The sequence below is a fragment of the Bufo gargarizans genome, chromosome 6, assembly GCF_014858855.1.
Source record: "Bufo gargarizans isolate SCDJY-AF-19 chromosome 6, ASM1485885v1, whole genome shotgun sequence".
Lineage (NCBI taxonomy): Eukaryota > Metazoa > Chordata > Amphibia > Anura > Bufonidae > Bufo > Bufo gargarizans.
Window position 1 is genome coordinate 2,016,110 of NC_058085.1, and position 27,843 is coordinate 2,043,952.

Consider the following 27,843-nt stretch of genomic DNA (forward strand, 5'->3'; position numbering starts at 1 on the left):
GCTATGATCATTCCTATTCTCTCCATCTACTTAGCAGCCTCTATTTCTTGTATAGTGGTAATTACGCACCTGTCTAATGTGTATATGTGTTTAGATTGTAAGCCTCATTGGGGACATGTCGCTAATTATTTCTATACAGCACTGAAGAATATGTTGACGCTATACAGAAAATAAAAAATATAGCTTCAATTGTATTTCCTATTTAAGAAAACCCAATTTAAGGAGCAGAACAGTGAAGATGCCCACCATTCCCCAACTACTTTAGACTACAGCGACGGAACTCATTGTCTAGGTGTAGATCTCCATGAAAGTTACACAAAAACACTGATGCAAATGATTTCCTTTTTTTAAAACTTTATTATAAATTCTTCAATTTCAATTTTAAACATATATTAATTTAATGTACATGAAAAACCCAGTATCCAGCCAAGTAAGGCGGGTTCACATCGGCGTTATTGAATTCCGTTATTGGTTCCGTTATAACAGAGTTATTACGGAATTTTACGACAGAATGCAAAATGGAAGCCTTTAAGAGGCATTCCGTTTTTCTCCGTCCTAATATATGTCTATGGGGGCACATAATGGTTCCGTTTGTTTCCGTTATACATGACGGAAAAAATAGTCCAGTCTACAGGACTATTTTTTTCGTCATGCATAACGAAAACAATCGGAACTGTTATGTGCCCCCTGTAGACATGTATTAGGACGGAGGATTATTTTTTCCGTCATGTATAACGGAAACAAACTGAACCGTTATGTGGCCACATAGACATGTATTAGAACGGAGCAAAACAGAATGCCCCTTAAAGGTTTCCAATTTGCATTCAGTCCCAGAATTCCGTTATATTCCATTATAACTCTATATAACGCCGATGTGAACCCACACTAAGAATAAACATTTCAGGTAACTGAAAGAACTGTGCAGGAACACCACTGAAATCTTTTCATTCATTGGATTTTAAAAGTTTGATTTGTGCTTGTAATTATCATTCATGGCAAGCATCCCCATCACTAGACACACAATAATTATGGTAATAGGTCAAATATAGGCGCTTATAAAAAAATATAAAAAAGACATTCAATTGTTCACTTATGTGAATTCCAATAACCCCGCAAAATTATTTTGGTTTGTTTAAGAAGAAGCAACATTAATAACCATTGACCCCTTCACATCAGAGAATTTATCAGATGAGAAATCCACCATGAGACATCTTTGACCAGTTCGGTATGGTAAAATGTTGACTTTGCTGACAGATATTTGGTTCTTACTCAGTTGGGGCACCCTGTAGGTGAAAACAAGATATATAATATATATATGAGGCACAGCATGTGTGTTATCTCAAGTTCTTAACTCACAATCTATCCAAGTTTAGAAAAATAAAGAAGCAAATGTGCTGAAATCCACCATGTTTGATTTTACTTACAGTAAGATTATGTGTGGATCCAACAATTTTGGCAGGATCTGCCTACCTACATATTGTGAATCTTGATGGAAGACTCCCTGGTCATCAGTGGATTACTGAAGCTACAACATCTGAACCCTCAGAAATTAACTGCTATCACTGAGGCAGCTGCAGGAGGCTGCACAATAGTCCTATATGAGACATGGTATTACATGCCACCTATTCAAAGGAATGGGCAAACATATAATAATGGTTGCCATTTTTATCTGTTACAGCAGGACAGTGGTCTCCACTTTGACTTATAATGGAAGATCCCAATCGGGAACTATCTCATTCATGTGCCATAATATGACTTGTGGACATGGGTTGTCCTGTTGGGACACCCTTTAAAATTAGTGCAGCACAATATGGATGGTCCTATAAGTCAACCAACAGTGCATTTGTCTTATTCACCTGCCATATGATCAATCTCAATGTAAAAAGGTATCAATCTGAAAAACCGAATTAGAAAATAAATGCTTCTTTTGGACAGGGCCACTGCAAATGGCGAATATCATTTTGAGACAAGTACAGAAATTAATTGTGCATTTACAAACAGTGTTGGTTGAAAAAGTATCTAAATATACCTAACTATGAGTTGATTTTAGTCATTCGTGTAATTATATAATTAGATTATGGTTGGAAAGTTTGAGGCAAATGAAATGTGGTCTACTTGGTAGAAACTTTAAAGATAGCAGCAAAGGACATTGGAAAGAGAGCAGGACCATCTTAACTTTCGGTAGGGGATCTTGATTTGTGGTTATACCACTGATATGTAGCTCAACTGATCTCATATACCTATTATTACATGACTTCAGATCTGGTTACATTACCCCTTAACCTTGTTTGGGTTGGGAAGCTACAGCTGAAGATGTGACTTACCTGACAGCAAGGCATCTAGTATTATCAGAGGCATAAGTTTAATGTGCAGTTTTGTATGTCATTTCATACTTACTGAATTGTGGACTGCTCCTTTACCAGCCCACTCCCCTGAATGGTCATAACACAGTTCTGGGCTTCGTCTGGAGTGGGATTGGTGACTGTTATCTCTACAGTTAGTGATTTATTTAGTTGGGCTTTCTCTGTGATCTGGAATAAATAAAACACATATCAAACCTTATGGGGTATAATAGTGAAACTGAACCTAAATAATTTTTAAAGCCAAAATTTATGATAAATCCTTTGTCCTAAATTAAGTTGACTTAAATGTAAAGCTAATTAAATAATACATAACTACAGTATCTAAATTAAACTTAAAATTACCCAAAAAAATGCATAAATAATAATTTGTTAATATAGAGTCAATTGAAATATTTGGACTGGAGAACCCCAAACTGACCTCAGATGGTGGCCCACCTATGGCACAACATGAAGTTAAAAAACAAAATACAACAGAAAATATATAAAAATGAGATTTGATAAGAAAGCAACTTCAACAATCAAGAACATCAATAGCTGTTAAGAGAGGAATATGAAGGGCTTGGATTATGTAGAAGCCCTCTGAGCTGGTAGACATAAGAAAGAGGAAGACCCATTGGACATTAAATAAATTATGACATGTCATGTTAGATTGTGACCCGTATAATCAAACTTGTTCATTGGGTTCCTAACATAAAGAAGGACGGTTGTCCAAACTAGAAAAAAATAATTTTACTTCCTTGCATATGGATGGAGCCATAATATATTTGATTATAATACCTTCATCTTGATAGGTGGGTTCTTCAGTATGATCACGGCCTGCACCAGGAGGTTACCTTTTTTCTCGTCTTCACATACTGCCATAACTTTAATCATGTTGTCTGCAGTTATGGCATTTTCATATTCAGTATATGGTATGGTGTATGGGATGCTCTTTTCTGAAACACACGAAAAGTAAAAATGTTATCTTTGACAAAGCTTATTCTACATATAAAGAACACTTTCAAGAATTTTCTTAGAAATAGAGAACAAAATAATCCTTTATGGTCGAGAAAAGGAATTCAAGACCAGGCTAGCTTCATAAAACTCCAAACCCATCATCGAGTCTTGTATACATGTACAAAAGTGGACTAAAGTGTAACACAGTGGGGTGATGTAATCTGGATAACTTCTACTTCAATCTAAGCAATTTAACCAATTAGCCTGTAAAATGTGGAGCACTCAGGACTCAGCCATTCATTTGTGTCATCTCTTTGCTACTAATAAAACAATATGTACTAATGAAGGGAAACAAGCCCTGATCAGTAGAGATGAGCGAATTTTTTAAAATTTCTTTTCGCCAATTCGCCAATTTTTGGGGGAATTTTTTTTATTCGATCCGAATAAATTACATTAAGAAACGGCTATTTCCTGGCTGCAGAGAGCCTTTATAGTGGTGTAGAACACTGTGGCCTTGCAGTAACATGCATAGGGAGTCTGCTTTGGCAGTGAAATAATACTGTGAGTCCGTATGACATGCAGATGCCAGGTGTTGCTCTTAGAATCACTGCACACTTCACTTATTTGGGCAGTCACTGGGCCAAAACTGACCAAATAACTCACGTATGAACTCGCCTTACAGGTCAATGCTTAGCGCCAGCATCAGGAGGCCACAGAGTGGCACAATGACAGAGTGTGCAAGGTGGCGGCAGCAGCAGCATCAGGAGGAGGCCACAGAGTGGCTTACTGACATAGCGGAGGTGGCGGCAGAATCTGGAGGAGGCCACAGGGTGGCACAATGACAGAGTGTGAAGGTGGTGGCAGCACGAGGAGGCCACAGAGTGGCACATTGAAAGAGTATGGAGGTGGCAGAAGCATGAGGAGACCACAGAGTGGCCTAATGACAGAGTCTAGAGGTGGCAGCAGCATCAGGAGGCTACAGAGTGGCACAATGACAGTATGGAGGTGGCAGCAGCATCAGCAGGAGGCCACAGGGTGGCACAATGACAGTGTGGAGGTGGCAGCAGCACTAGCAGGAAGCCACAGGGTGGCACAATGACAAAGTGTGGAGGTGGCAGCATCAGGAGGAAGGCCACAGAGTGGCCTAATGACAGAGTCTGGAGGTGGCTGCAGCATCAGGAGGCAACAGAGTGGCACAATGACAGAGTGTGGAGGTGGCGGCAGCAGCAGCATCAGGAGGATGCCACAGAGTGGTAAGGCAAAATAGTGTGGAGGTGGCTGCAGCATGAGGTGACCACAGAGTGGCAAGGTGACATAGTGTGGAGGTGGCAGCAGCATCAGGAGGCCACAGAGTGACATAGTGTGGAGGTGGGTGGCAATACCAGTAGCAGCTGAAAATGGTGGGTGAAAGAAGGAGCATTTGGCATCAGATGTGTGGAATCAGGCGGGTGGCAGCATCAGAATAGTAGCTGAGGCAGGAAGCCAGAAGAAACCGGTATCTTTTGTCAAAGTGTTGGTGTGGCACCATGGATGATCTAGTCTGGTGCATCAGGAATTGGTGGGTGGAAATTCTGGCTGATCCACGCCTGATTCATCTTGACAAAGGTCAGGTCTCTCCACATTTTGGGTGGACGGGAGAGTTCTTCTTGGGGTAACTATGGCCCCTTGCCACACTAAACACCCGCTCTGATGCCACACTACTGGCCAGGCAGGACAGCTTTTCCAGGGCAAACTCGGCCAGTTGCGGACACATATCCAGTTTGGCTGCCCAGTAGTCCAGCGGATCTTCAATTATGGCTGGCAGGGTGCACTACAAGTATGCCACCACCTGCTGGTTCACGTTCTGCTCCAGGTCTAGATGCTGCTGGTGAGTAGTTTCTTCACTATGCGGATGAAGAAAGCCGCTCATCAGCGACTGTAGACTCAGGCTGCTGCTGATGGAGCTGGTACTGCTCCTGTCACCCCACCCCTCCCTAGAAGCCATTCAGCAGTGGAACAGTGAGCGCAGAGGGCCATCTTGGTCAGTCCTGCAAGAGGAATGGACGATGGCGCAGATATGCAGCGGCCAACTGTCTACAAAGAATGTCTCTATAGTAGTTCAGTTTGTCCTCCCTCTCAGCGGGTGTAAAAAAAGGCCCCCATTTTGGACCGGTAGAGAGGGTCCAACAAAGTGGAGAGCCAGATGTCATCCTTTTGCTGAATGGTGACAATTCGGCTGTCACTACGCAAGCAAGTGAGTATGCAGTGGGCCATAGGGAGGGACTCCCTGCCTCCATCTCCACTGCATACTGCAACGATGTGCCTGGGTCATCTGCCTCATCTTCCTCATATCCCTCTTGCTCTTCCGGCTTCTCCTGCTCCTCCTCTCCTGTCACCTGTGTAGATAAACCACCCATTTTGCTACACATTGGTTGTGCTTCAATGTCCTCCTCCTCCTCCAGCTCAGCCCCCACAGGGCTCATGTGGCCGTAAGTTCTAGGTCAGTCTCCAGTCCCCTGACCAGCCATATTTAGCAGCATCTGTTCCAGGACATGAAGCAGTGGAATGACGTCGTTCATCCCATAGTCCTGGCAACTGACAAATAACGTGGCCTCCTGAAAGGGCCTGAGCAAAGAGCAGGTGTCACACATGAGCTGCCCCTGGCTGACATCAAAGTTAGACAGGGGAGTACTCCTGTCCGCTTGGATCATCAGGAAATCGTTTATGGCCTTTCTCTGTTCGTACAGTTGGTCCAACATATGAAGGGTGGCATTCCAACGGGTGGAAATGTTGTATATCAGCCTATGTTGGGGATGCCGTTCTGCCTCTGCAGCTTAAGGAGGGTGTGCTTTCCAGTGTACAAGTGGCTGAAGTGCATGCAAAGTTTCCTGGCCATTTTTAGGATGTCTTGCAGATGGGTCGAAGACTTCAGGAATGGCTTGACAACCAGATTAAACACGCGTGCCACGCAGGGCGCATGGCTCAGCCCTCCTTGATGCAGTGCCGACATCATGTTCTTTGCGTTGTTGGTCACCCTGGTTCCGATTTTCAGTTGTCGCGGAGAAAGCCAGGATTCGATTTCTTGCTGAAGGACACAGAGCAGTTCCTCCCATGTGTAACTCTGTTTGCCAAGGCAAACGAGATGCAGAACAGTGTGACACCGCCATGCCCTGCAAATGTGGTGTGCTGGAGGGGCGCTGTGAATTGTCCCTGCAGTGGAGGCTGAGGACATAGTGGAGGATGAGGAGGCAGAGGCGGACATTGTCGCTGGACCAACGGCGTGACAATGTGGAGGCAGAAGTGGTGTCACCTGGCCAAGTTGCTGGTGTGGCTGTGCAGGAACCACATTCACCCAGTGGGCCGTAAAGGTCATGTATTGTCTATGACCGTAGTTACAGCTCCACACGTTGATGATGCCGTGCACTTTGTGACACCGACAGGCTCAAGGACTGGCCCACCTTCTGTTCTACATGTGTTTGAAGGGCTAGTACTGCCTTTTTGGGAAAGAAATGATGGCTTGGGACTCTCCACCTCGGCTTGGCAGAAGCCATCAGTTCTCTGAAAGGTGCAGAGTCCACCACTTGGAAAGGGTGGGACTGCAGCACCAGCAAATTGGACATGAGCACATTCAGCTTCTGCGCCGTTGGATGAGTGCATGCATACTGTTGTCTCTTGGCAATCACTTCGGTGATCGATTGCTGTCTAAATGAATGATGAGGAGAACGAGGAGCAGGAGCATCTGGACCAGCAGATGATGGGAATGACAGACAGCTCCCTTTGGCTGAGGTGGTGGAGCCTTGATTGTCTGAAACCGTGTGCGTGCCACTGGGTGATGCATTGGTTGCTGTAGCAGGCTGGGCCACCACATCAAAGCCACGGTTCTCCCAGGCCACTGTATGGAGACACTGCATATGTTGACACAGAGCCGCAGTGCCAACATTGGCACTCTGGCCACGCTTCACCTTCTGCCCACAAATTCTACTTATGTTCACGTTCACCTCCTGCGGCGGCTTAAGAAAAAACTGCCACACTGCCGAGTAGGTGATTTTACCACCAACAATACGCACTGACTGAATGCTACAGCCGCTGCCTCCGTGAACCCCTGCACCGCTATTACCTGGGCAGGTAGGCTCCAGCGAAGTGGGTGGTTTCCACCCCTGGCATGTTTGGCTCCCAACCTCCCACTACTGCCACCCTTTTTACTCCTGGCCATGCTAGCGACTTGCTGGCTCCGACGCTGGCTCATGGGCAAGCTGCCACTCTCTTCTCCCGATGATGATGAAGCCCCTTCGTCACCCGGCTCCCAAGTGCGATCAGCTACATTATCATCATCGAGTACTGTCTGCACGTCACTGATGTCCTCCCCAACCTTCTCTGGGTCGCAACACCAGCTCCCACACCACTCTCCTCATCACTACTTCCCTGCCTAGCGGAGGAAGCGGTGGATGTCTCCTCCAGATCTTGGCTGGGCAGTAGCTGCTGACTGTCCTCTAGTACCTCGTACTCATTGTTTCCCACAGCATACAATACTTCTGTGGCTCTGGGAAATGAAAAGGGCAGAGGCAGGTTGAGAACAGGTGCGGGCGCAGGGCCTGCTCCAGGGCCATGCCAACTAAGGTTTGTGTCTGACATACCCACGTCACAAAAAGCTTAACAAGAAATAACTGCACCGCAGAGCGGCAAATGTATTTTTTCTTATTCCGCTAAAACACCCCACAAAAGCCTTTATTACAGATTACTGCACCGCAGAGCGGCAAATGTGTTTTTTCTTTTTCCGCTAAAACACCCCACAAAAGCCTTTACTATAGATAAGTGCACCGCAGAGCGGCAAATATATTTTTTATTTTTCCGCTAAAACACCCCACAAAAGCCTTTACCACAGATAAGTGCACCGCAGAGCGGCAAATATATTTTTTATTTTTGTACTTTTGCACGTCACAATAGGCTTTACAAGAAATAACTACACCGCAGAGCGGCAAATGCATTTTTTCTTTTTGCACTAATACACGTCACAAAAGGCTTTACAAGAAAAAACTACACCACTGAGCGGCAAATACATTTTTTCTTTTTCCGCTAAAACACCCGAACAAAAGCCTTTACTACAGATTGCTGTGCCGCTGAGGGGCAAATGTATTTTTTCTTTTTCCGCTAAAACACCCCACAAAAGCTTCTACAACAGATTACTGCACAGCAGAGCGGTCAGCAGTCAGTACTGGAATCCAAGTGATTGTGACAGGTGAGTTGGCATTTTCAACCCTTCATCCTGCTGGCACATATGAAAATGAGTACCTGGTCTGAGAGAAAACGGCATCAATTCTCAGTTTGTATCTGTTCTATCTACTGAATTTTATTTTTTTAATTTCCACCTGGATAACACAGATGTGCTCCCAGCTCAGAAGTTAAACGAGTTTTCTGGTTTAGAAAGCTAAAAATGTTCATATACACTATTAGGAAATTCTGATTTATAGACTGGTGGCCTTTATCTATTACCTGAATGCAGAGAGCAGTGATAGAAGGCATCTCTTGCACTGGCAGACCTCTCCTGCCCTGGATTACACAGACAACCCATTGAATTGAATGGCCACTGTGTAATGTTAAATGTCACCTGTGGTGGCGCTGCAGGGAAACTGAACAGACTGGAGTGTGCTACGCCGGTCTTGATGGGTCCTGCACTGGAGAAGGCATTTAATTTAAGACGAGGTGCAGTCCTCCTCCGGCAGTACATGCGCCAGACTGAAATCTACTCCGTAGATTTCAGTCATAGTTTACACCAGTTTTCTACTATAAATGATGATAAATGTGCCGGGTCTGATGGCTCCGCCAATACACCACCTTCATCACGCCCCCTTTTCTGAAACTGGCAAGGGCAGCATACAAATGTCACTTACGACTAGATCTAGACACAAAGTCATACAACTGTGTTTTGCCACATTTTAATGTAAAGAGCAAGCTGTAGGGGAATGATAAATCTCCCCTTTATGTTCAGCTTATTGTCAAGAGACCCCATTAACAAGTAGGGATTGTACAGAGCAGATGACACTTTCTAAGATATCAATTTAAAAAATGCATAGGGGGACATTCAGGAAGACTGGCGATTCATCTGTCTAAGTTATGTAGAGGCGCCGGTCTCCACATAACTTAGGTGGACTTTACACTTGTCTACATCTACTCCAGCTCCCCTGCTGGCGTACATTTAAACCATTTTACCACCAGGCGTACAAAGTAATAAATGAGACGGGCCTGCCCTTGCACACCACACCCCTTTTTTTTTTAACTGGCGTGAGCGTTGGAAAAGGGGAAAAAGTCGCAGATTGCAGCAGAAATAACCTTTGCACCACAATATTCGATGGATATAGAAATTTTTATTTCTAAAACAAAGAAACCTACCTTCATTTGGCCCCAGTTTCACAGACTGAGAATTGGTTAGGATGTCCTTGACCAAAGCATTGGTATATACAATCGTAGAGGCGGTCAGGTTTGCTTGCAGAGTTATCTCATTAGCGCTTGTATTTTGTAGGCACAGGCTGAATGGGACATCATGACCAACCTCGATGTCATTACTATATTTAAAATTGCCAGTAAAGTCAGGTTTGGGGGCTGGTTCATCGGCTGAGAATGCGACGGTGGATCTTCTCAAATCAGACTCAGTAGTTGCCAGTTTGCTTTTAGCTTTTGTGAATATTTCTCTTTCTTTAGTTGAACCTGAAAAATGTACAAAATGTTTAGAATTTATTATTATTCAGTAACATGGTCCCTCTTGGCCAATCTGCTGTGAGGGATGGACTATTTTTTCCATACAGTACAGACTTCCCAATGGCGCCTCTATCTGTAGTTTTTGTGCCAAGTTGGTGTTATTAGGCAACTAAGGGCTCATGCAAGGGAACGTGTGCGGCCCATGCCCGTATTGCGGCGTGCAAACAGCACACACTTGAATGGGTCCACAATCTGCAAGACACGGGGCAGTGTGGAGCGGAAACCCACGGAAGTGCTACCGAACGCTTTTGTGGGATTTCGGTCCATGCTTCCGCATTGCAAAAAAAATAGAACATGTTCTATTTTTTTGCTGTGCGGACTAAACCTTGCGAATCGCAGACCCATTCAAGTGATGGGCCCGCATCCGCAAGTGGTGAGCACGCGGCCGGTGCTTGTGCTTTGCGGACTGCAAATAGCAGTCCGCAGCATCGGAACAGGGAACACACGTTGAACTGAATCTGTATGCATGTGTTTTTTCAGGAAAAAAAGTTGCATCAAAATTGAACTTTATGTAATTTTTTGGGCAAAGGGCATGGCAGTGGATGGACAATCATCTTCCATAGGGCTCCTGTCCTTCTGAAGGCCTTTGGGTTTGTGCCTACGCACCTTTTATTGCGGGCCGCTATTTGTGATCCGCAGCGCGGACATGGAGCCCTTATGTTCTAATAATGTTTATTCCCTGCCCACAGGATAGGGGATACATGCTTCATCACTGGGGGCCTGCCAGTGAACATGTAAATAGGGTCCCACAAATACCGCCAAACTGTCACATGAAATTGGAGTGGCGGTGAGCATGTAGGTGCACTGCATCATGTGAATGAAGTGGTGGACACACATGCACACCGAGGCTCCATTCTCATGGGGCAACTTAGTGGCACCTGCATACCCCCACTTTCGTGATCGCTGGTGTTCCCAGTGGTCGGACCCCCAGTGGTCAAACACTTATTCCCTGTCCTGTGAATTAGGATTATGTGTTATTAGTGGCACAACCCCTATACTGGATCCTTTAGGGCTCATGTACACAAATGCATTTTCTTTCCGTGTCTTTCCGTTTTTTTTTTTTTGCTGACCTTATGCGGAACCATTAATTTCAAAGCGTCCACAAAAAAAACTGAAGTTACTTCATGTCCCTAATCAGGACCCTCAGCTATTAGTCAGAGTACACACTCTGGAGGACCTAACATGTCCTGCGTTACACAAACAGTTCAGTGATGTCAAATAGAACAGTGTAATGCATTATTTGCCCTGTGGTGGCGCTGCAGGGAAATGTTCCACTAGTTACCAGGTTACCCTGCCGATAACAGCGGCATCTTGTGAGTCCCTGCAGTTTATCTTTAAAGAACCTTTCTAAAGGAAAGGAATTGTCCGCAATTGAATACAAAGTCCTTACCTTCAGCATATTTATAATTGTTTGTTACATCCACACGCTGATCTGAATTGATGGCCTTGGTGCTGGTTAATCTTCCTACTGAGCGTGTGTTTGAGCTAATTTTCTTCTTGGAATTATCAGGAGAGATCAACCAGTCAATTACGTCAGCATTCATTTCAGCAAATACAAAAGGGGCGTCATAATCAAGGTCCACCTCGCCCTCTTTAATGGCCTTCACTGAGCAGGGTCCAAGACGAAATAACCCTATGACAGAAAGATCTCATTAGTGATTGATAGAGTTGGCAGTAAAACACATTGCTGCATTAGGAGACCCAATTCTACCCACCCAAATGCTAATTAACCTGAGATGAGTCCTTTCCCTGAGATGAGTCAGGGACAGGACTCATCTCAGGTTAATTTGCATATGTATAAAAATTTATATATTTTTTTTACACAATAAAAGCACACAGAGCTATGGTGACACATATAATTTTCTTCTTATCTTTTTTTTATTTTCTTATTGCTCATTTTTTTCCTGAACGTGATTATGGGGGCGGCCATCTTGCCTGAGCTGTTTGTAACAGCATTTACAAAGAATGAAGAAAATTACTTTATGGCAGCCCCATGGTCCATAGACACAATGGTCAGGAGGAGACCTCATTGACTTCTATAGGAGAGTTTTCAAGGCATGCTCTTTGACCTGTGCAGAGGTCATTGTACAGGGACATAATACATAAGCTCTGACAATCACCCATTGTGAACGGTGGAATTATGTGTTATCTGTCATTCTAATCCTGCCTGTAATGATCTCACCTCTGTGTATAGATAAGCAGGTAAATGCTGTAAAGTGATCTGTTTAGACCAAGAAGTGGTGCCTATTCTTAATCTTAGTGGTCAGTGTGAAAACTGCAGGATTTTATGTTTTTTTGTTTAAATTGATATTGACATGAAAAAAGGCTTTATTGACATGAAAAAAGGCTTTAGATGCTGTGATCAAGTGAGAATGCTTTCGGGAGTGTTACCGGCATCCCCTGTGGCCAAAGGGGATGCCGGTAATTGATTAGAATAGGCTCAGCCTCGCTGAAGAGGCTGAGCACATTCAACATGCAATTCTTATTTTGACCACCAGATGTCAGGCCAACATATGAAATAAGCAATTCTCAATAATAAGTCCAGTTTAAAAATACACAATTATTCAAAATAAAAAAAATAGATTTTGTAGGCTCATATATGAGCTTTGAAATCCTTACAAAACATAAAAAAAACTGTTAAACAATATCTAAAAAAAAAAAATAAATTAAAGTTTAAATAACCCCCTTTCCGTATAATAAAAATATAAATATCTAAATAACAAAAAATATAAACATCATAGATATCACTGTGACCGAAAACGACCGTACTATTAAAATATAAAAATAATTTTCCAATACGGCAAATGGCATAACGGAAAAAAGGGTCAAAATGGCCAATTTGCCATTTTTTCATTGCTTCTCTTACCCCAATTTTTTTTAAATAAATATGATCAAAATGTCCCACAAACTCCAAAATGATATTGATAAAAACGAAAGATTGTCTCTCAAAAAATAGCCCCCACATTGCTCAGTAGCTATAACTATAAAAAAGTTATGGGTGTCAGAATAAGGTAATGTAAAAAAAGTTTTTTTCAAAGTTTACATTTATTTTTACACTATTTATACACAAAAAACCTATACATATGGGGTATCTTTGTAATCGTTCTGCCCCCAAAAATGAAGGGCGTGGATCAGTTTTGATCAAAACGCGGTGTGAACAAAACCTGCAAAAATGGTGGAGGAATTTATTTTCCAATTCCACCATTTGTTTTGTTTTTTACCGCTTCCCACTACATTGTATGCCATAATTAATGGTGGAGTTAGAAAGTAAAACTTGTCCCGCAAAAAAAAAAGAACTTATACAGCTATGTGAACGGAAATCTAAAAAAAGTTATTGCTCAAGGAATATAGGGAAGAAAAATGAAACACAAAAACGAAAAAAAATTCCAGTATCCTAAGAGTTAAACAATAGGTAATTTTCTGATGACACATTTCATTAAAGGAGTATTACTTTCTGAGACGTTTGTGGCAGATCAAAAATATATGTTGATGTCAGCTGCACTTCCAAGAGTCCCACATATTGAGAGATAGGGGGCTATCTTCTCTCCTGTTGGAGTTTTATTACTCTCATAAGCTGCAACAAAGACAGCTGCATGCATGACCATTTCTCCACCTCATCTACATCTTTCTAGAGTGCTACCCACCGGACAGGAGACCCCCATGCTGCTTATATATGTTGGTCCCAGAGATGATAAGGTATCGTTGGCATTAGGAATGGAACTTATCATTCCTTTCCTCTCCTCTTGGTGGGAGTAGACTGGACAGACTTCCTGGCAGGAGAGGGAGCTCTAGAGGGCTCTAGGGAGTTCGCTTAGCAAACCTGGATTGAGGGAGCTCTAAGGGCCCTGGGACTATGAAAACAGCTTGTCTGTGAGGACCACTATACCAGGGAGACTGCAGAGTCTCAGGCCACCAGAAGAACTGCAATTTGCATCATACAAAATCAGCAGAGTGATCAGCACTACTGCTATACAGACTCTGTTGCAAGGTGAGGGGATAACAAGTTAAGACACCCAACACTACAGTTCTGGATGGGCAAACCTGAAAACCTGCATTATATAGTGGATACCTACAGCTACGGGTGTCATTTTTTAGAAATAGTGAAGAGGAATCAGGAGAGAGAGATTTTGTCAACTAGCATACTTCTGAGTACCTCAATTATGTACCTTCTAACCAGCCACCATGCCTCATAATCTGGTGACAGACTCTGCACCTTGAACCTACTATTGCTGGATTTACCGCAAGTTATCCTTTGCATTCAGTAAAGTAAGTTGTTTGATGTACTCCCATGTCCACCTGATTCCATTAGTCCATCTTTTCACTGCACTGAATCCTGGGGATTGGTGGCAAGATGGAGTACACTGTGAAGCAACATCTCATCAGGACCACTGCCACTCCCATCCTCTGCACCGACTCATCAGGGGTTCACCACAACTGCCCCATTAGCACTTACTTACCTCTGCTCCCAAGACATGTGATGCTTCTCATTTTTGTGGCATGAAAAATACATGTGAGCACCCACTGGATACGACCAAACATGTCTTGTGACCAGATGTGATTGGGGGCCACACAGAATAGCTTCACGAGCTGCAGGTTGTGCACCACTGGCTTAGATAAACTGTTACTAGATATCGGATCACAGAATATACATAATTGTACCTTTGCTTGGTTCCTGTGGAGTGGCGTCCAAAACCTGCCAACCATCATAAGCAGAGCCAATGTCACTCCTGACAAACCAAGATTCATTCCATACATGAAAATTCCTGTTAATGCAGAACATAATTCTCGGTTCATAAACTCAAAAATACATTATTGTAATGCTTTTATATCCTCAGCTTTATGCAGGCACATTGCATATCCAAAATGGATTCATTCATCAGAACAGCATGGCCAGGTCCATGGCTCTAGATCTGTGGTGTGCCACTCTGTAGCTTTCAATTAGCCAATAGCTACATGGTTGGCAATGGTTGTACACGGGATAACATTTTTGCCATGGCTTTACTTATTATTGCACCTATGGTCTCAGGTGTCTACCATATGGACAGTATCACAGCTAATAGGTTCTGAAGCAGATATTGGTTTGCAACTTACCGTACATACTGGATATTTGGACTGATATCTTTTACAGAAGAGCATTATATAACCTGGGACATAGTCATATCATAGGGCCTCATAGCAAAAGTTTGTATGGGTACCCAGTGGGTCTGTCTGCTCCCATTCTGATCAATTAGCATTTTTTTTATTTAGTGGAGTAATTTATTAATAAAAAGAAAAAGTTGTGTACCGGTAAATATACCTCTCAATCTGAACACCATATTTCCTAATACAATTAGGCCAGACAAATTGCATAAATATGCAGTGACCCAGTGCTAAAAGTGAATTGTGTTTCAGGAGTTAAATGTTGGGATTTAATGTTAAAGTACTTATCCCAAATAGTTATGTATGGACAACAAACAGTTAATATTGGCAGTCTTAGTTTATTTTTTAGGGAGATGGTCTTGTTCCATCCCTTGGCTACAGTGAGTATTAGCTTGTTTATTACAACCAAGTGGGCCTGGACATTGACTCCACCACCCTTCATCCTCTGGCCCTGACTTCTGCCCTCCTGCCTTGCAACCTGCCAACTGTTCACCATCAAGGGGGAAACTCCCTAGAGCAGTGATGGTGAACCTTTAAGAGACCGAGTGCCCAAACTGCAACCCTACCATCCACTTATTTATCGCAAAGTGCCAACACTGCAATGGCAATAAATACCAATATAGTATGTCTTCCATGTAATTTATCTATAATAGCCTGCCTACATTCAGTGTGCTGCCTGTGCCATTCATAGTGCGTCCTGTGCTGATGAATGGCAGGAAAAGTCTAAGGCATATTGGTACACCATAGACTTTTCCCAGGACGCGGGTGCCCACAGAGAGGGCTCTGAGTTCCGCCTCTGGCACCCATGCCATAGGATCGCCACCACTGCCCTAGAGGCTCAAGGTGTGCCCCGAGAGAAGAACGCATGTGCTCTCCAATCAATGCATACCCCTAGAGAGCATTAGAATGAGGACATCACTCCTTTCAGTGTCATAACTACCACTCCCATCTTCCTAGCTCTCCCCCCGCTACAAATACATTGCTAAAGCTCCCTCATACAGCTCTAAATATTCTGCTTCCCCTTATGTAAAACAAGCTACCTACAGCCACCACAAGGGGGAGCTCAGTGCATAAGGCTTTAAACAGTTACCATTCAATGCAATGGAAACTGTAAAAATCTCTTTGCACTGAGCACCCGTTGTAGTGACTGATGGCAAATGCAATATTTTTATATCTGGAACAGAAGAAATAGATCAGGGCCAGGCTGCCTCTGAACCTAATCCCCGTAGCAGCAACATGGAATGCTCCCATGTTCAGTACGCCACTGTATACTACAATGATTGTTAACTGTAAAGAACCTAGTATTATATAAAATGCACAACAATCAAAAAAGGTCCTCTCCAGACAGATATGGCTCCTGGAAAAAGGGGAGACATTCCAGACTTCCAGAAAAGCTGGGGGCTGCTTTGTTCCAGACGTAGCAGTATGTGGTGCCGGAATGCAGCTTCATCAGACTCAGTGCCCAAATGTGCATTTTGGGGGGTGGGTCATGTCAAAAGAGGGTCTGAGAAAAGGGACCTGTCAATGTCCCAAAAGATTTCCCTACTTCCTCACAGATCCCAACTATCAAGTATGATTTTATCCCACATGATATTTTCGTAGTGCAATATTATAGCAGCATTCCATCACTTTATATGGCGAGACTACCCTTTCAATGCTTGACATTTCCTTTTCTTCTTACCATATACTGTCAGCTGTTTCTTCAGATTCAACTCCATCCTTATCAATATAGCGGTCGATAGTGAGAGTCTCATCTGTATCATGAGCTGAGGCAAAATTTGTGATGACTCTTGTGGGTATACCAAGACATCTTAGCACTAAATCAAGACATGGACAGAACAGGTTAAAATCTTAGCCACTCACACGATAACCATGCTGGTGAAAAAGCTTCCAGAATTTCATAACAGCGAACTCCTGCCTCCAACTTTTCAGACCCTGGGGGAGGCAGCTGCATAGGGCGCAACCGCCGTCCCTTGATTAATTGGCAGGAGCACCTGGCTGGAACATGCTGGAAGGTGCACCCACGCTATATGCATGTATATTGGTTATATATGTTATGTTTATAGGAGCATTTAAAAAAATGTTTTAACCCTTAGAGGACCGGGCGATTTTGCGTTTTTATTTTTCATATAGGCTTATGAGGACTTTATTTTTTTTTTTGAGAGATCACAAAGTATATATATATATATATATATATATATATATATATATACAGTACAGACCAAAAGTTTGGACACACCTTCTCATTCAAAGAGTTTTCTTTATTTTCATGACTATGAAAATTGTAGATTCACACTGAAGGCATCAAAACTATGAATTAACACCTGTGGAATTATATACATAACAAAAAAGTGTGAAACAACTGAAAATATGTCATATTCTAGGTTCTTCAAAGTAGCCACCTTTGGCTTTGATTACTGCTTTGCACACTCTTGGCATTCTCTTGATGAGCTTCAAGAGGTAGTCACCTGAAATGGTCTTCCAACAGTCTTGAAGGAGTTCCCAGAGATGCTTAGCACTTGTTGGCCCTTTTGCCTTCACTCTGCGGTCCAGCTCACCCCAAACCATCTTGATTGGGTTCAGGTCCGGTGACTGTGGAGGCCAGGTCATCTGGCGCAGCACCCCATCACTCTCCTTCATGGTCAAATAGCCCTTACACAGCCTGGAGGTGTGTTTGGGGTCATTGTCTTGTTGAAAAATAAATGATGGTCCAACTAAATGCAAACCGGATGGAATAGCATGCCACTGCAAGATGCTGTGGTAGCCATGCTGGTTCAGTATGCCTTCAATTTTGAATAAATCGCCAACAGTGTCACCAGCAATGCACCCCCACACCATCACACCTCCTCCTCCATGCTTCACGGTGGGAACCAGGCATGTAGAGTCCATCCGTTCACCTTTTCTGCGTCGCACAAAGACACGGTGGTTGGAACCAAAGATCTCAAATTTGGACTCATCAGACCAAAGCACAGATTTCCACTGGTCTAATGTCCATTCCTTGTGTTCTTTAGCCCAAACAAGTCTCTTCTGCTTGTTGCCTGTCCTTAGCAGTGGTTTCCTAGCAGATATTCTACCATGAAGGCCTGATTCACACAGTCTCCTCTTAACAGTTATTCTAGAGATGTGTCTGCTGCTAGAACTCTGTGTGGCATTGACCTGGTCTCTAATCTGAACTGCTGTTAACCTGCGATTTCTGAGGCTGGGGACTCGGATGAACTTATCCTCCGCAGCAGAGGTGACTCTTGGTCTTCCTTTCCTGGGGCGGTCCGCATGTGAGCCAGTTTCTTTGTAGCGCTTGATGGTTTTTGTGACTGCACTTGGGGACACTTTCAAAGTTTTCCCAATTTTTCAGACTGACTGACCTTCATTTCTTAAAGTAATGATGGCCACTCGTTTTTCTTTACTTAGCTGCTTTTTTCTTGCCATAATACAAATTCTAACAGTCTATTCAGTAGGACTATCAGCTGTGTATCCACCTGATTTCTCCACAACGCAACTGATGGTCCCAACCCCATTTATAAAGCAAGAAATCCCACTTATTAAACCTGACAGGGCACACCTGTGAAGTGAAAACCATTTCAGGTGGTTTGAAGAACCTAGAATATGACATATTTTCAGTTGTTTCACACTTTTTTGTTATGTATATAATTCCACATGTGTTAATTCATAGTTTTGATGCCTTCAGTGTGAATCTACAATTTTCATAGTCATGAAAATAAAGAAAACTCTTTGAATGGAAAGGTGTGTCCAAACTTTTGGTCTGTACTGTATATACATATATAACGAATGGGCAGTACCCCAGAATAGTGTGATTGTAAATTGTTGTGATGTTTTATTAAGTGAAACGTTCTGATTTGCTGTATTTGTATACCCAACACTATTGTATGGATAAGTCAGGGTTAACACCGTAACTCAGTCCCCTTAGATCGCCAGGAGATATACCTGAGTCTGCCCCCTGTTTAGAGGTAGACAGTTTTGCTCTGTGCTAGCTGAGGAACAGCAATCTAAACCTTGGTGTGAGTGTTGCCACTGTGATCTGTTTGTACAGCTACCTGTGCCAGAGTTACTACTACTCCCATCCTCCATTCTCCTCTCCTGGGCCCGGTGCAAACGTGTATTACTTATGTCCAGTATGTGTGTATAGGTGTGTCTAGGTAGTATGTGTCACCCTCTTATGCAGCCAAGAGCCCCAACGGATGGGGCCCCGACCTCATTTATGTGTGAGACTGATTCTCATTAAAGGGATTGTACAGGATTGAAATAATATGGATGCATTCTTTGAAAAACAGCACAACACCTGTCCGGTGGATGTTGTCTAGTAATGTAGCTAAGCTCTGTTGATGTGAAGGAGGCTGAGATGCAATATCATACACAACCTGTGGGCAGGCGTGGCACTGTATGGGTAAAAACGCAGTCATGTTTTTTCCGATTCTGAACAGCCCATTTAGCAGACATAGCTGCTCTGTTCACATTGCTTTTGAGCCTTTGCCCAGTGCTATATATCTTGAGGATTGAGCGACAACTACCTCAGAGGGTTATCACTCATACCCTCTAATATATATGCAGCTCTTAACTTTCCGGTGAGAGTGCTGGGATGTATACAGACCTGTACAGAGTACCCCCGCATAGACCCAACATTGCCCAAATCGAACAGGCCCATTATTCTTCCACAGGCGGAGGATGGCAGTGCTTCCATTCCATTTTGTAGGTCTCTCTCCTCCTGTATAGTCCGCACTCCAGTTCCCCACAATGACTCCATTGTCATTTTGGCTGTTAATCTGAACATAACACACATACACAAGATTACAGCCAGGAAGAAAACATTTTTGATATCTGGATTGAAGTGATAGTAGAGAAGCGAGCACCATGTCATAGTCCTGTGTCATATATAGGATGTTACCAGTGTAATGGCCACGAGCAGATCAGAGGGAGCAGGAGATCATTCAAACTGTGGAGAACTACTGAACCTAACACTGCAGATTTGTGGGTCTGCCACCATGGCTGGGTGGACTACAGAAGTGACAAAGATGGCCCAAGTCATAATGGACAGTGAGCGAATCGACGTTCACGAAGTGGACTTCAATGTGATCTTCAGGGAAAATGAGATTTATCGCGAAGCCGAATTTCCTCGTGCTTCGTGGTAATAAATCAATTTTCTTTATAATGGCGGAAAAAAAATAAAAAATCATACTCACCTCATACATTTTCACACAAAGAGTCTGCCATGCCCATCTTGATTCAAGATCCTGCGCGAAATCCCATGCGCGGTGATGTATGATGTCACCACGCCGGCCAGTGTGATGACATAATCATGCTCACACTGGATCTTCAATCAACATGGTTGTGTCGGACTCTTTGCAAGCAAATGGAAAAGGTGAGTATAATTTATTTTATTTTTTTTACAGATTAACCCCTGACAGCCCTCATTTGACATCTCAGATGCCGTGATCAGCGATGAATGCGGCATCTTAGGAGTTCAATGACAGGGGGCAGCACCATTGCTGTTCCCTCTCATTTAGCCCGCTACTCACAACGAAATGCGGTTAGTGAAGAAGTAATTCGTCACAAAGCAAATTTCTTAGTGAAATTCAGCTAAACCTTTGAATCGATTTTTAGAGAACTTCACACATCTCTAATACCCCTTTCACACGGGCGAGTATTCCGCGCGGATTCGATGCGTGAGTTGAACGCATTGCACTCGCACTGAATACCGACCCATTCATTTCTATGGGGTTGTTCACATGAGCGGTGATTTTCACGCATCACTTATGCATTGCGTTAAAATCGCAGCATGCTCTATTTTGTGCGTTTTTCATGTAACGCAGGCCCCATAGAAATGAATGAGGTTGCGTGAAAATCGCAAGCATCCGCAAGCAAGTGCGCATGCGGTACGATTTTCACGCACGGTTGCTAGGAGACGATCGGGATGGAGACCCAATCATTATTATTTTCCCTTATAACATGGTTATAAGGGAAACTAATAGCATTCTGGATACAGAATGTATAGTACAATAGCGCTGGAGGAGTTAGAAAAATAAAAATAAAAAATTTAACTCACCTTAGTCCACTTGATCGCGCTGCCCGGCATCTCGTCTGTCTCCTTTGCTGAACAGGACCTGTGGTGACGTCACTCCGGTCATCACATGTTCCATGACATGATCTTTTACCATGGTAATGGATCATGTGATGGTTCATGTGATGACCGGAGAGTGACGTCACCACAGGTCCTGTTCCTGCAATGAATGCTCACCACAGGTCCTATTCAGCAAAGGAGACAGAAGAGATGCCAGCTACACGATCAAGTGGACTAAGGTGAGTTAAATTATTATTTATTTATTTTTTTAACCCCATCCAGCGCTATTTTACTATGCATTCTGTATTCAGAATGCTATTATTTTCCCTTATAACCATGTTATAAGGGAAAATAATACAATCTACAGAACACCGATCCCAGACCCGAACTTCTGTGAAGAAGTTCGAGTTTGGGTACCAAACATGCGCGATTTTTCTCACGCGAGTGCAAAACGCATTACAATGTCTTGCACTCGCGCTGAAAAATCACGGGTGTTCCCGCAACGCACCCGCACATTTTTCCGCAACGCACATCTGAAAGAGGCCTAACTGTCATCACCCATATTTATTTAAGCAGTAAGAAGGAACTTCCCTAGAATACAAAATGTCAGAAGAACATGAAATTGATATCAAGGGGTCATGCCCTAAAAAATATTCTACATTTTGCAAACCAGGACCTCTGTCTGAATACTTTTGTAATTGCATGTAATTGAAAATGTTGAATTGCTACTGTTATTCAATAAAATGCATCTGTATAGCACCACCTGCTGTTTGTTCTTGTCCTTATTTCTCCGTCTACCTTATTGAGGTGGTCACACACGCTCAGTTTAAATATTCATATGCCATCAGCCATATCTTTTGTTGGAAGCTATGGCAGTTACAGGGAGGGAAAGGACATGGCTCCTGAGAAAGGAAACCCCACCTGAGCTGCAGTAGAGACGACATACCTCCTGAGAAAGGACATGCCCCCTGAGCAGTCGTCCAGAATTAAATTTAGCAGAACAATTGGGTCAATAAATGGGGAGATCTCCGGATCCATAGGAGGTACAGGGCTGGTTCTACATCAATCATAGCATAACACATTTAAGGCCTCCTGCACACGAACTTGTGCGCCCCGTGGCTGTGCTGCGGCCCGCAAAATGCACGATCACAGACCGTGGGGCAGCAGCAGCGGATCGCAGACCCCTTCACTTTAATGAGTCTGTAATCCGCCTGTTCCGCAAAAAGATAGGACATGTTCTATCTTTTTGCGTAACGGAAGTATGGGACGAAACCCCATGGAAGCACTCCGTAGTGCTTCCGTAGGGTTTCGTTCCGTGCTTCCATTCCGCATCTCTGGATTTGCAGACCCATTGACGTGAATGGGTCCGCATCCGTGATGTGGAATGCACACTGAACGGTGCACGTGTATTGCGGATCCGCAAATTCGGTCCGCAATACGGCAACTGGACACCTATGGTCATGTACAGGAGGCCTAAAGGATATTTGAGATTGGCAAGTGTGAAACATAAAAAAAAAAAAAAAAAGGAGACTTGTGTAGTGATCTTCATACTGAAATGAGTATGAAAATGTTGTCACATCATCTTGTCACAATTGGTTCAGAAGCTTCTGTTAGCAGCCAATGTTCTCATATAGATATAAGTTATAAGATCCTTACCATGGCACTCAGCACTCTCGCCACATGGACTGGGTCATGTCTCAGAGTCACCTCTTTTTTTGGATCCCTTTTATAGTCAATACTACTGTCTAGTATTTTACACGTGATGTTCAAAATATCGTCTTCACACTGCAAATTAATAAAAAAATTTAAAAAGCAATACGACTACAGAAAAAAAACACAACACACACAAGAGGTTCGGAAAGCTATACGGACCCCCCAGGGGTGTACCTGGCCTTTCTGCCGAAAACTGAAATGGCGCCCCCCCCTTCCCAATGCAAATTTATTAACCTAACCCCTTCCCTTCAGCCCATGGCCCTTTGGCTGCCCCCTCTTTCCCCGACGCCTCACCTGGCCTCATTGGTGGTGCACCCCTGGGACCCTCCAGTCAGTACTGACACTAGAACAGTATGGATGCCACATGAATCCAGGATCTCTGTTTGACCATTTTTGGAGACTCTGCTTTTGGTCTGCTTTTTTCTCTCCCTGCAACAATGCCATTCTTGCTAATGGGTTGTGTCTGAAATTGCTGCCTTCACTTGAATGGAGCTAAGCTGCAATACCAGACCCGGACATGGACAAGAGTGGCGCTGTTTATTAAAACTAAGAGCAGACACATTTTGAGCTCATATAACCCTTTAAGGCAGGGATATAAGTGTGTAGTATAAATCCCGCGATCCTAAGGGTATGTTCACATCTGCATCGGAGGCTCTGTTGCAAATTCAGTTAAAATGTGGGTCAAAATAGCACAACGTGGGCTATAGTATCCAATAAAATGAAGAGTTTTCTAATGGAGCTGTTTTTTTGTAAATTGCTGGGTTTAGTAATGCAAACCTGATGGATACCATTATAGTCAGTGGGTCCACTGTGCATCACTCGTTTCCATCACTTCACGGAAACATAATTTCCATTATTTTCTTTGGTCTGCTCCTTTTAATGGAACAGAACAACAGAAATAAGAGGTGTGAACAGAGCTTAAAGGGGTTGTCTCACTTCAGCAAGTGGCATTTATCATGTAGAGAAAGTTAATACAAGGCACTTACTACTGTATTGTGATTTTCCATATGGCTTCCTTTGCTGGCTAGATTCATTTTTCCATCACATTATACACTGCTCGTTTCCATGGTTATGACCACCCTACAATCCATCAGTGGTGGTCGTGCTTGCACACTATAGGAAAAAGTGCCGACCTCTCTGGTGGCTGGGAGCGTACATAGGCTGGTGCTTTTTTCTATAGTATGCAAGCACGGCCGCCACTGCTGGATTACAAGATGGTCTTAACCATGGAGATGAGCAGTGTATAATGTAACAGAAAAATGAATCCAGCCAGCAAAGGAAGCAATATGGGTAATAGCAATACATTAGTAAGTGCCTTGTATTAACTTCCTCTACATGATAAATGCCACTTACTGAAGTGAGACATCCCCTTTAACATCTGTTCTTGTGTGTGCGTCAACCATCTGCCACCCACTTCATCCACACTTCATCCACACAAGACACTTAAGCAAGGCCATCCCACCATTCACTGCACGCCCTAGGAAGCCTTGGTGTGAGGGTTGCCACTGTGCTTAGCCTCACTATATAAACCAACATGTAGACGTGCCACACTGGCTAAACAAGAATATACATATCATATACATATTCCATGTCCACACTTTGTCTAAAAAAACAAATGCAGTATCATGTCAGGCACTGGACTGGCCCAGGCCCCTTAAAAATATGTCTGGCTTCAAATCTCAGTGCTAGAGAATGGCAGATATTTACCTGTCCGAAGTCCCAAGGCCTTGCTCTTACAGTGCTCGCGCTTCCATAGAAAATGACCCCAGTTTCATTCAGAACATATTCATTCTTCTCAGCTTCATTTTCCAGGTACACGGCATCGCCTGCAATGATTTTACGGCTTTTATAAATGAATAAAATAATAATAATATTATTATTATTATATATGTAAAGGAAAAACTTTACAGTAATAACTGTACCCTGTGCTCTATTTAAAAGAGAGCTATCGGAAGAAATACTGTATATGAAATACCTTTGGTGTACATGAAAAAAAGGAAAAAAGCTACTTGGTGATCAGTATTTGAAGCCGCAGTCCTACTGCTTCTATCTGTGTATAGTATTTCTGGGACCCTATGACAGCAATTCTTCATTATTGTCTCAATAAAATAAAAATGAAGAAACTTTATAAATATATCATAAACGGGTTGTCCAGATGGTAACTTTAAAAAAATGGTTGAAAGGGCATAAGAAAAGGTGTGATGTTAACCTCACCGATCCACCACAGGCTCCTGTTCTGATGCTTTTTGGGTCTCTCAACACAGAAGAAATGACTACTCAGGTAGGTCACTGCAGTAGTCAATGATTCACTGGCTGCAGATGAGATGCTGGCTTAAATATTATCCATCATGTCTCAAAGCCTGTTTATAAGGTCGAACATTGACTTATGGAATAGCTGCATTTTATCTGATGGCATCAGAGGCAGAGCTTGTTAAGAGCTAATTTGCATAACGTCTTCCCAGAATTCCTATAAGACTCCTCACGCCGCTTTGGTGCTCTCCATAAGGAGATATAGTATTCCCCATTTGTTTCCTATAGCAGCCAATCACAATGCAGCTTTCATTCTTCAAGAGCATTGAAAGAAACCAAAGCTTTGTTTTTCCCCCTCTACTCCACTAGACCCCTTGGGTCTAGGTATGGGATTTTCGCCTAACCGTCTTTAGATCAATGGATCGGAAGAGGTCTTAAGGCTCTGGAGTCTTTGATTGAGATGTATGGAATATGTTTATATGTCATTTTCAGTTATCTTTTCCGTATGAAACAAAATATATAAAAAATATATAACAAGACAACAAACAAACCAAAGCCGCGCTGTAATTGGTGGCTATGGGATACAGAGAGAGATATTCTTTTAGACAGTTTCATAAATCTCCCGATTCAAGTCACCAAGCACATCAATGACTCAAATAGTAGAATTCATCTATATGTGGAGACATTGAAGTGGATGTCCCTATCATAAGACAGTATCACCAAGGCACAGCACATGAACGTTGACAAGAGGCCAGGGTTACGGCCACCGGTTGTGTCAGGCACAAGTCAGATCACGTTGTAATTTATGACAATATAAAATTGCTGACATAATAATAAGTAGAAGTCTCCCATAGCTTTTTTTCTATTGGCAGCAGATATTATATTCTTATTGCCCTGCCCTTTATGCTACCTGGTGTGAAGTTGCCACTTGCTTGTATCTTCCGGCGTATAGCTCACTTTAAATGGCAGGCTTGGCAAACTGGCTTTGATACCTTATGCATGGAATCTGGCTTACTTCCTAAAGCGTGAATTTGGGCATGGCTTAACCTCATCTGTTAGGGTAAGACAACACGGTCATGTTTCTACATGCAGTTTTGGAAGCCAAAATCAGGAGTGGATCATAAAAGAAGAGAATAAAGGACAGATACAACCAGTGGCATACATAGAGAAGTAAGGGCCCCGTAGCAAGGATCAAACCAGGCCTCCCACACAGGACAGAAGGGTTTCCGCCTAAACCCCTTTCAATGACCCTTGGGCCATTTTTCCACTGCCTCATTTGCTAAAAGTTGTTCCTTTAGAAGGTAGAGTCCTGACCAGGTTTTCACCTCTGGTAGAAGAGGAAATAATCCCAACTAAGACTGGGCCCCCTCTTGCCCTGGCCCCGTAGCAGTCGCATGGTCTGCCGCTATGGTTGTTAAGCCCCTGGACATGACTTCTTTTTTGAATTCACTCCTGGTTTTGGCTTCCAAAACTACATCAGGAAACCTGACAGTGTGGTTGTACCCTTATATGTAGGGACCGTACAAATGAACACCTGGAGATATGATTGACCGGACTAATCTAATCTCAACTATCATTATTCTTTTAAGGACAGAAATACATTTGTGAAATGTTGGTACCATATTTATCTTATTATATCAGCGTACTATATACAAGATGAAACACAATACCTTTAACCCAAGGGTTAAACAGCACATAAACATTTCCCAGGCTTTTTGAAGTGTTATTCCCTCCACTGGAGAAACTGATGGTCATAGTATAACACCCAATGACTGCATTGACTGGGGAGTTGATGGTGACTATCAAGGTGTTACTTTTCTGGGTACAGCTTACACTCCAAGTTGCTCCATCGCCTTGACTTGGGATCTGAATTGGTAAATTAATATTTATAGATCCTAGAAATAAAGGGTTAGAAAAATATGAGAAAAATATAGTTAATGAACTATAGTTCATGTGTGGTTTAAATTATGTAACCTCCATTGTGTAGGTTTAAATCTTTACATTCAATGTTTATACATAGGTCATTATCTTTTTTGTGTAGTACCAAGTCATTACCTTCAACTGGTAGACTATAAACCACTATCTTCAGTGTATAGACCCAAGCCAATATCTTCCACATGTAGGGTGAAAAACGTACCTTCAATATGTAGACCCAGACCATTGCTTTGTATGTGTATTCCAAAGCCATTACCTTCAATGGGTAAACTATAAACCATTATATTCTATGTAGAGACCCAAACCAATATCCTCCATGTGTAGGGTGAAACACTTACCTTCAATGTCTAGACCTATACCATTACCTGCTATGTGTAGTCCCAAGTCATTACCTCCCATGGCCAGACTATATACCTTTGTCGTCAGAGTATAGACCAAGTCATTATTTTCCATGTGGAGACATAAGTCATTACCTTTAAGCTGTAGACTCAGGCCAATTCTTTCAATGTGTAAACTCATGCCATTATCCAGTGTGTCGACCAAAGCCATTAACTAATATGTACACTCAAGCCATCACCCACCAATTACTTTCATTGAGTATACCTAGGCCATAATCTTCAATGTATAGTCCTAAACCATTACCTAATGTGTAGACCAAAGTTATTAACTAATATATACACTCAAGCCATTACCTTCTGTGTG

At 42.9% G+C, this 27,843-nt stretch overlaps 1 protein-coding gene across 2 annotated transcripts in view; it reads right to left on the reverse strand.

The window, feature by feature from the left end:
• Positions 1–337: 337 nt before the first annotated feature.
• Positions 338–27,843, reverse strand: part of LOC122940083 (protein-glutamine gamma-glutamyltransferase 6-like) — a 51,382-nt gene continuing 23,876 nt past the window's right edge. For both annotated transcript variants that reach the window (XM_044296428.1, XM_044296429.1), the window contains 11 exons: positions 26,877–27,101; positions 24,664–24,782; positions 22,900–23,028; positions 19,777–19,948; positions 16,852–16,987; positions 14,691–14,794; positions 11,422–11,664; positions 9,666–9,980; positions 3,141–3,298; positions 2,398–2,531; positions 338–1,283 (listed from right to left, as the gene is read on the reverse strand). In XM_044296428.1, the coding sequence (XP_044152363.1) occupies positions 1,133–1,283; positions 2,398–2,531; positions 3,141–3,298; positions 9,666–9,980; positions 11,422–11,664; positions 14,691–14,794; positions 16,852–16,987; positions 19,777–19,948; positions 22,900–23,028; positions 24,664–24,782; positions 26,877–27,101 (1,886 nt within the window). In that variant the 3' untranslated portion in view covers positions 338–1,132. The remainder of the gene's footprint in view (positions 1,284–2,397; positions 2,532–3,140; positions 3,299–9,665; positions 9,981–11,421; positions 11,665–14,690; positions 14,795–16,851; positions 16,988–19,776; positions 19,949–22,899; positions 23,029–24,663; positions 24,783–26,876; positions 27,102–27,843) is intronic.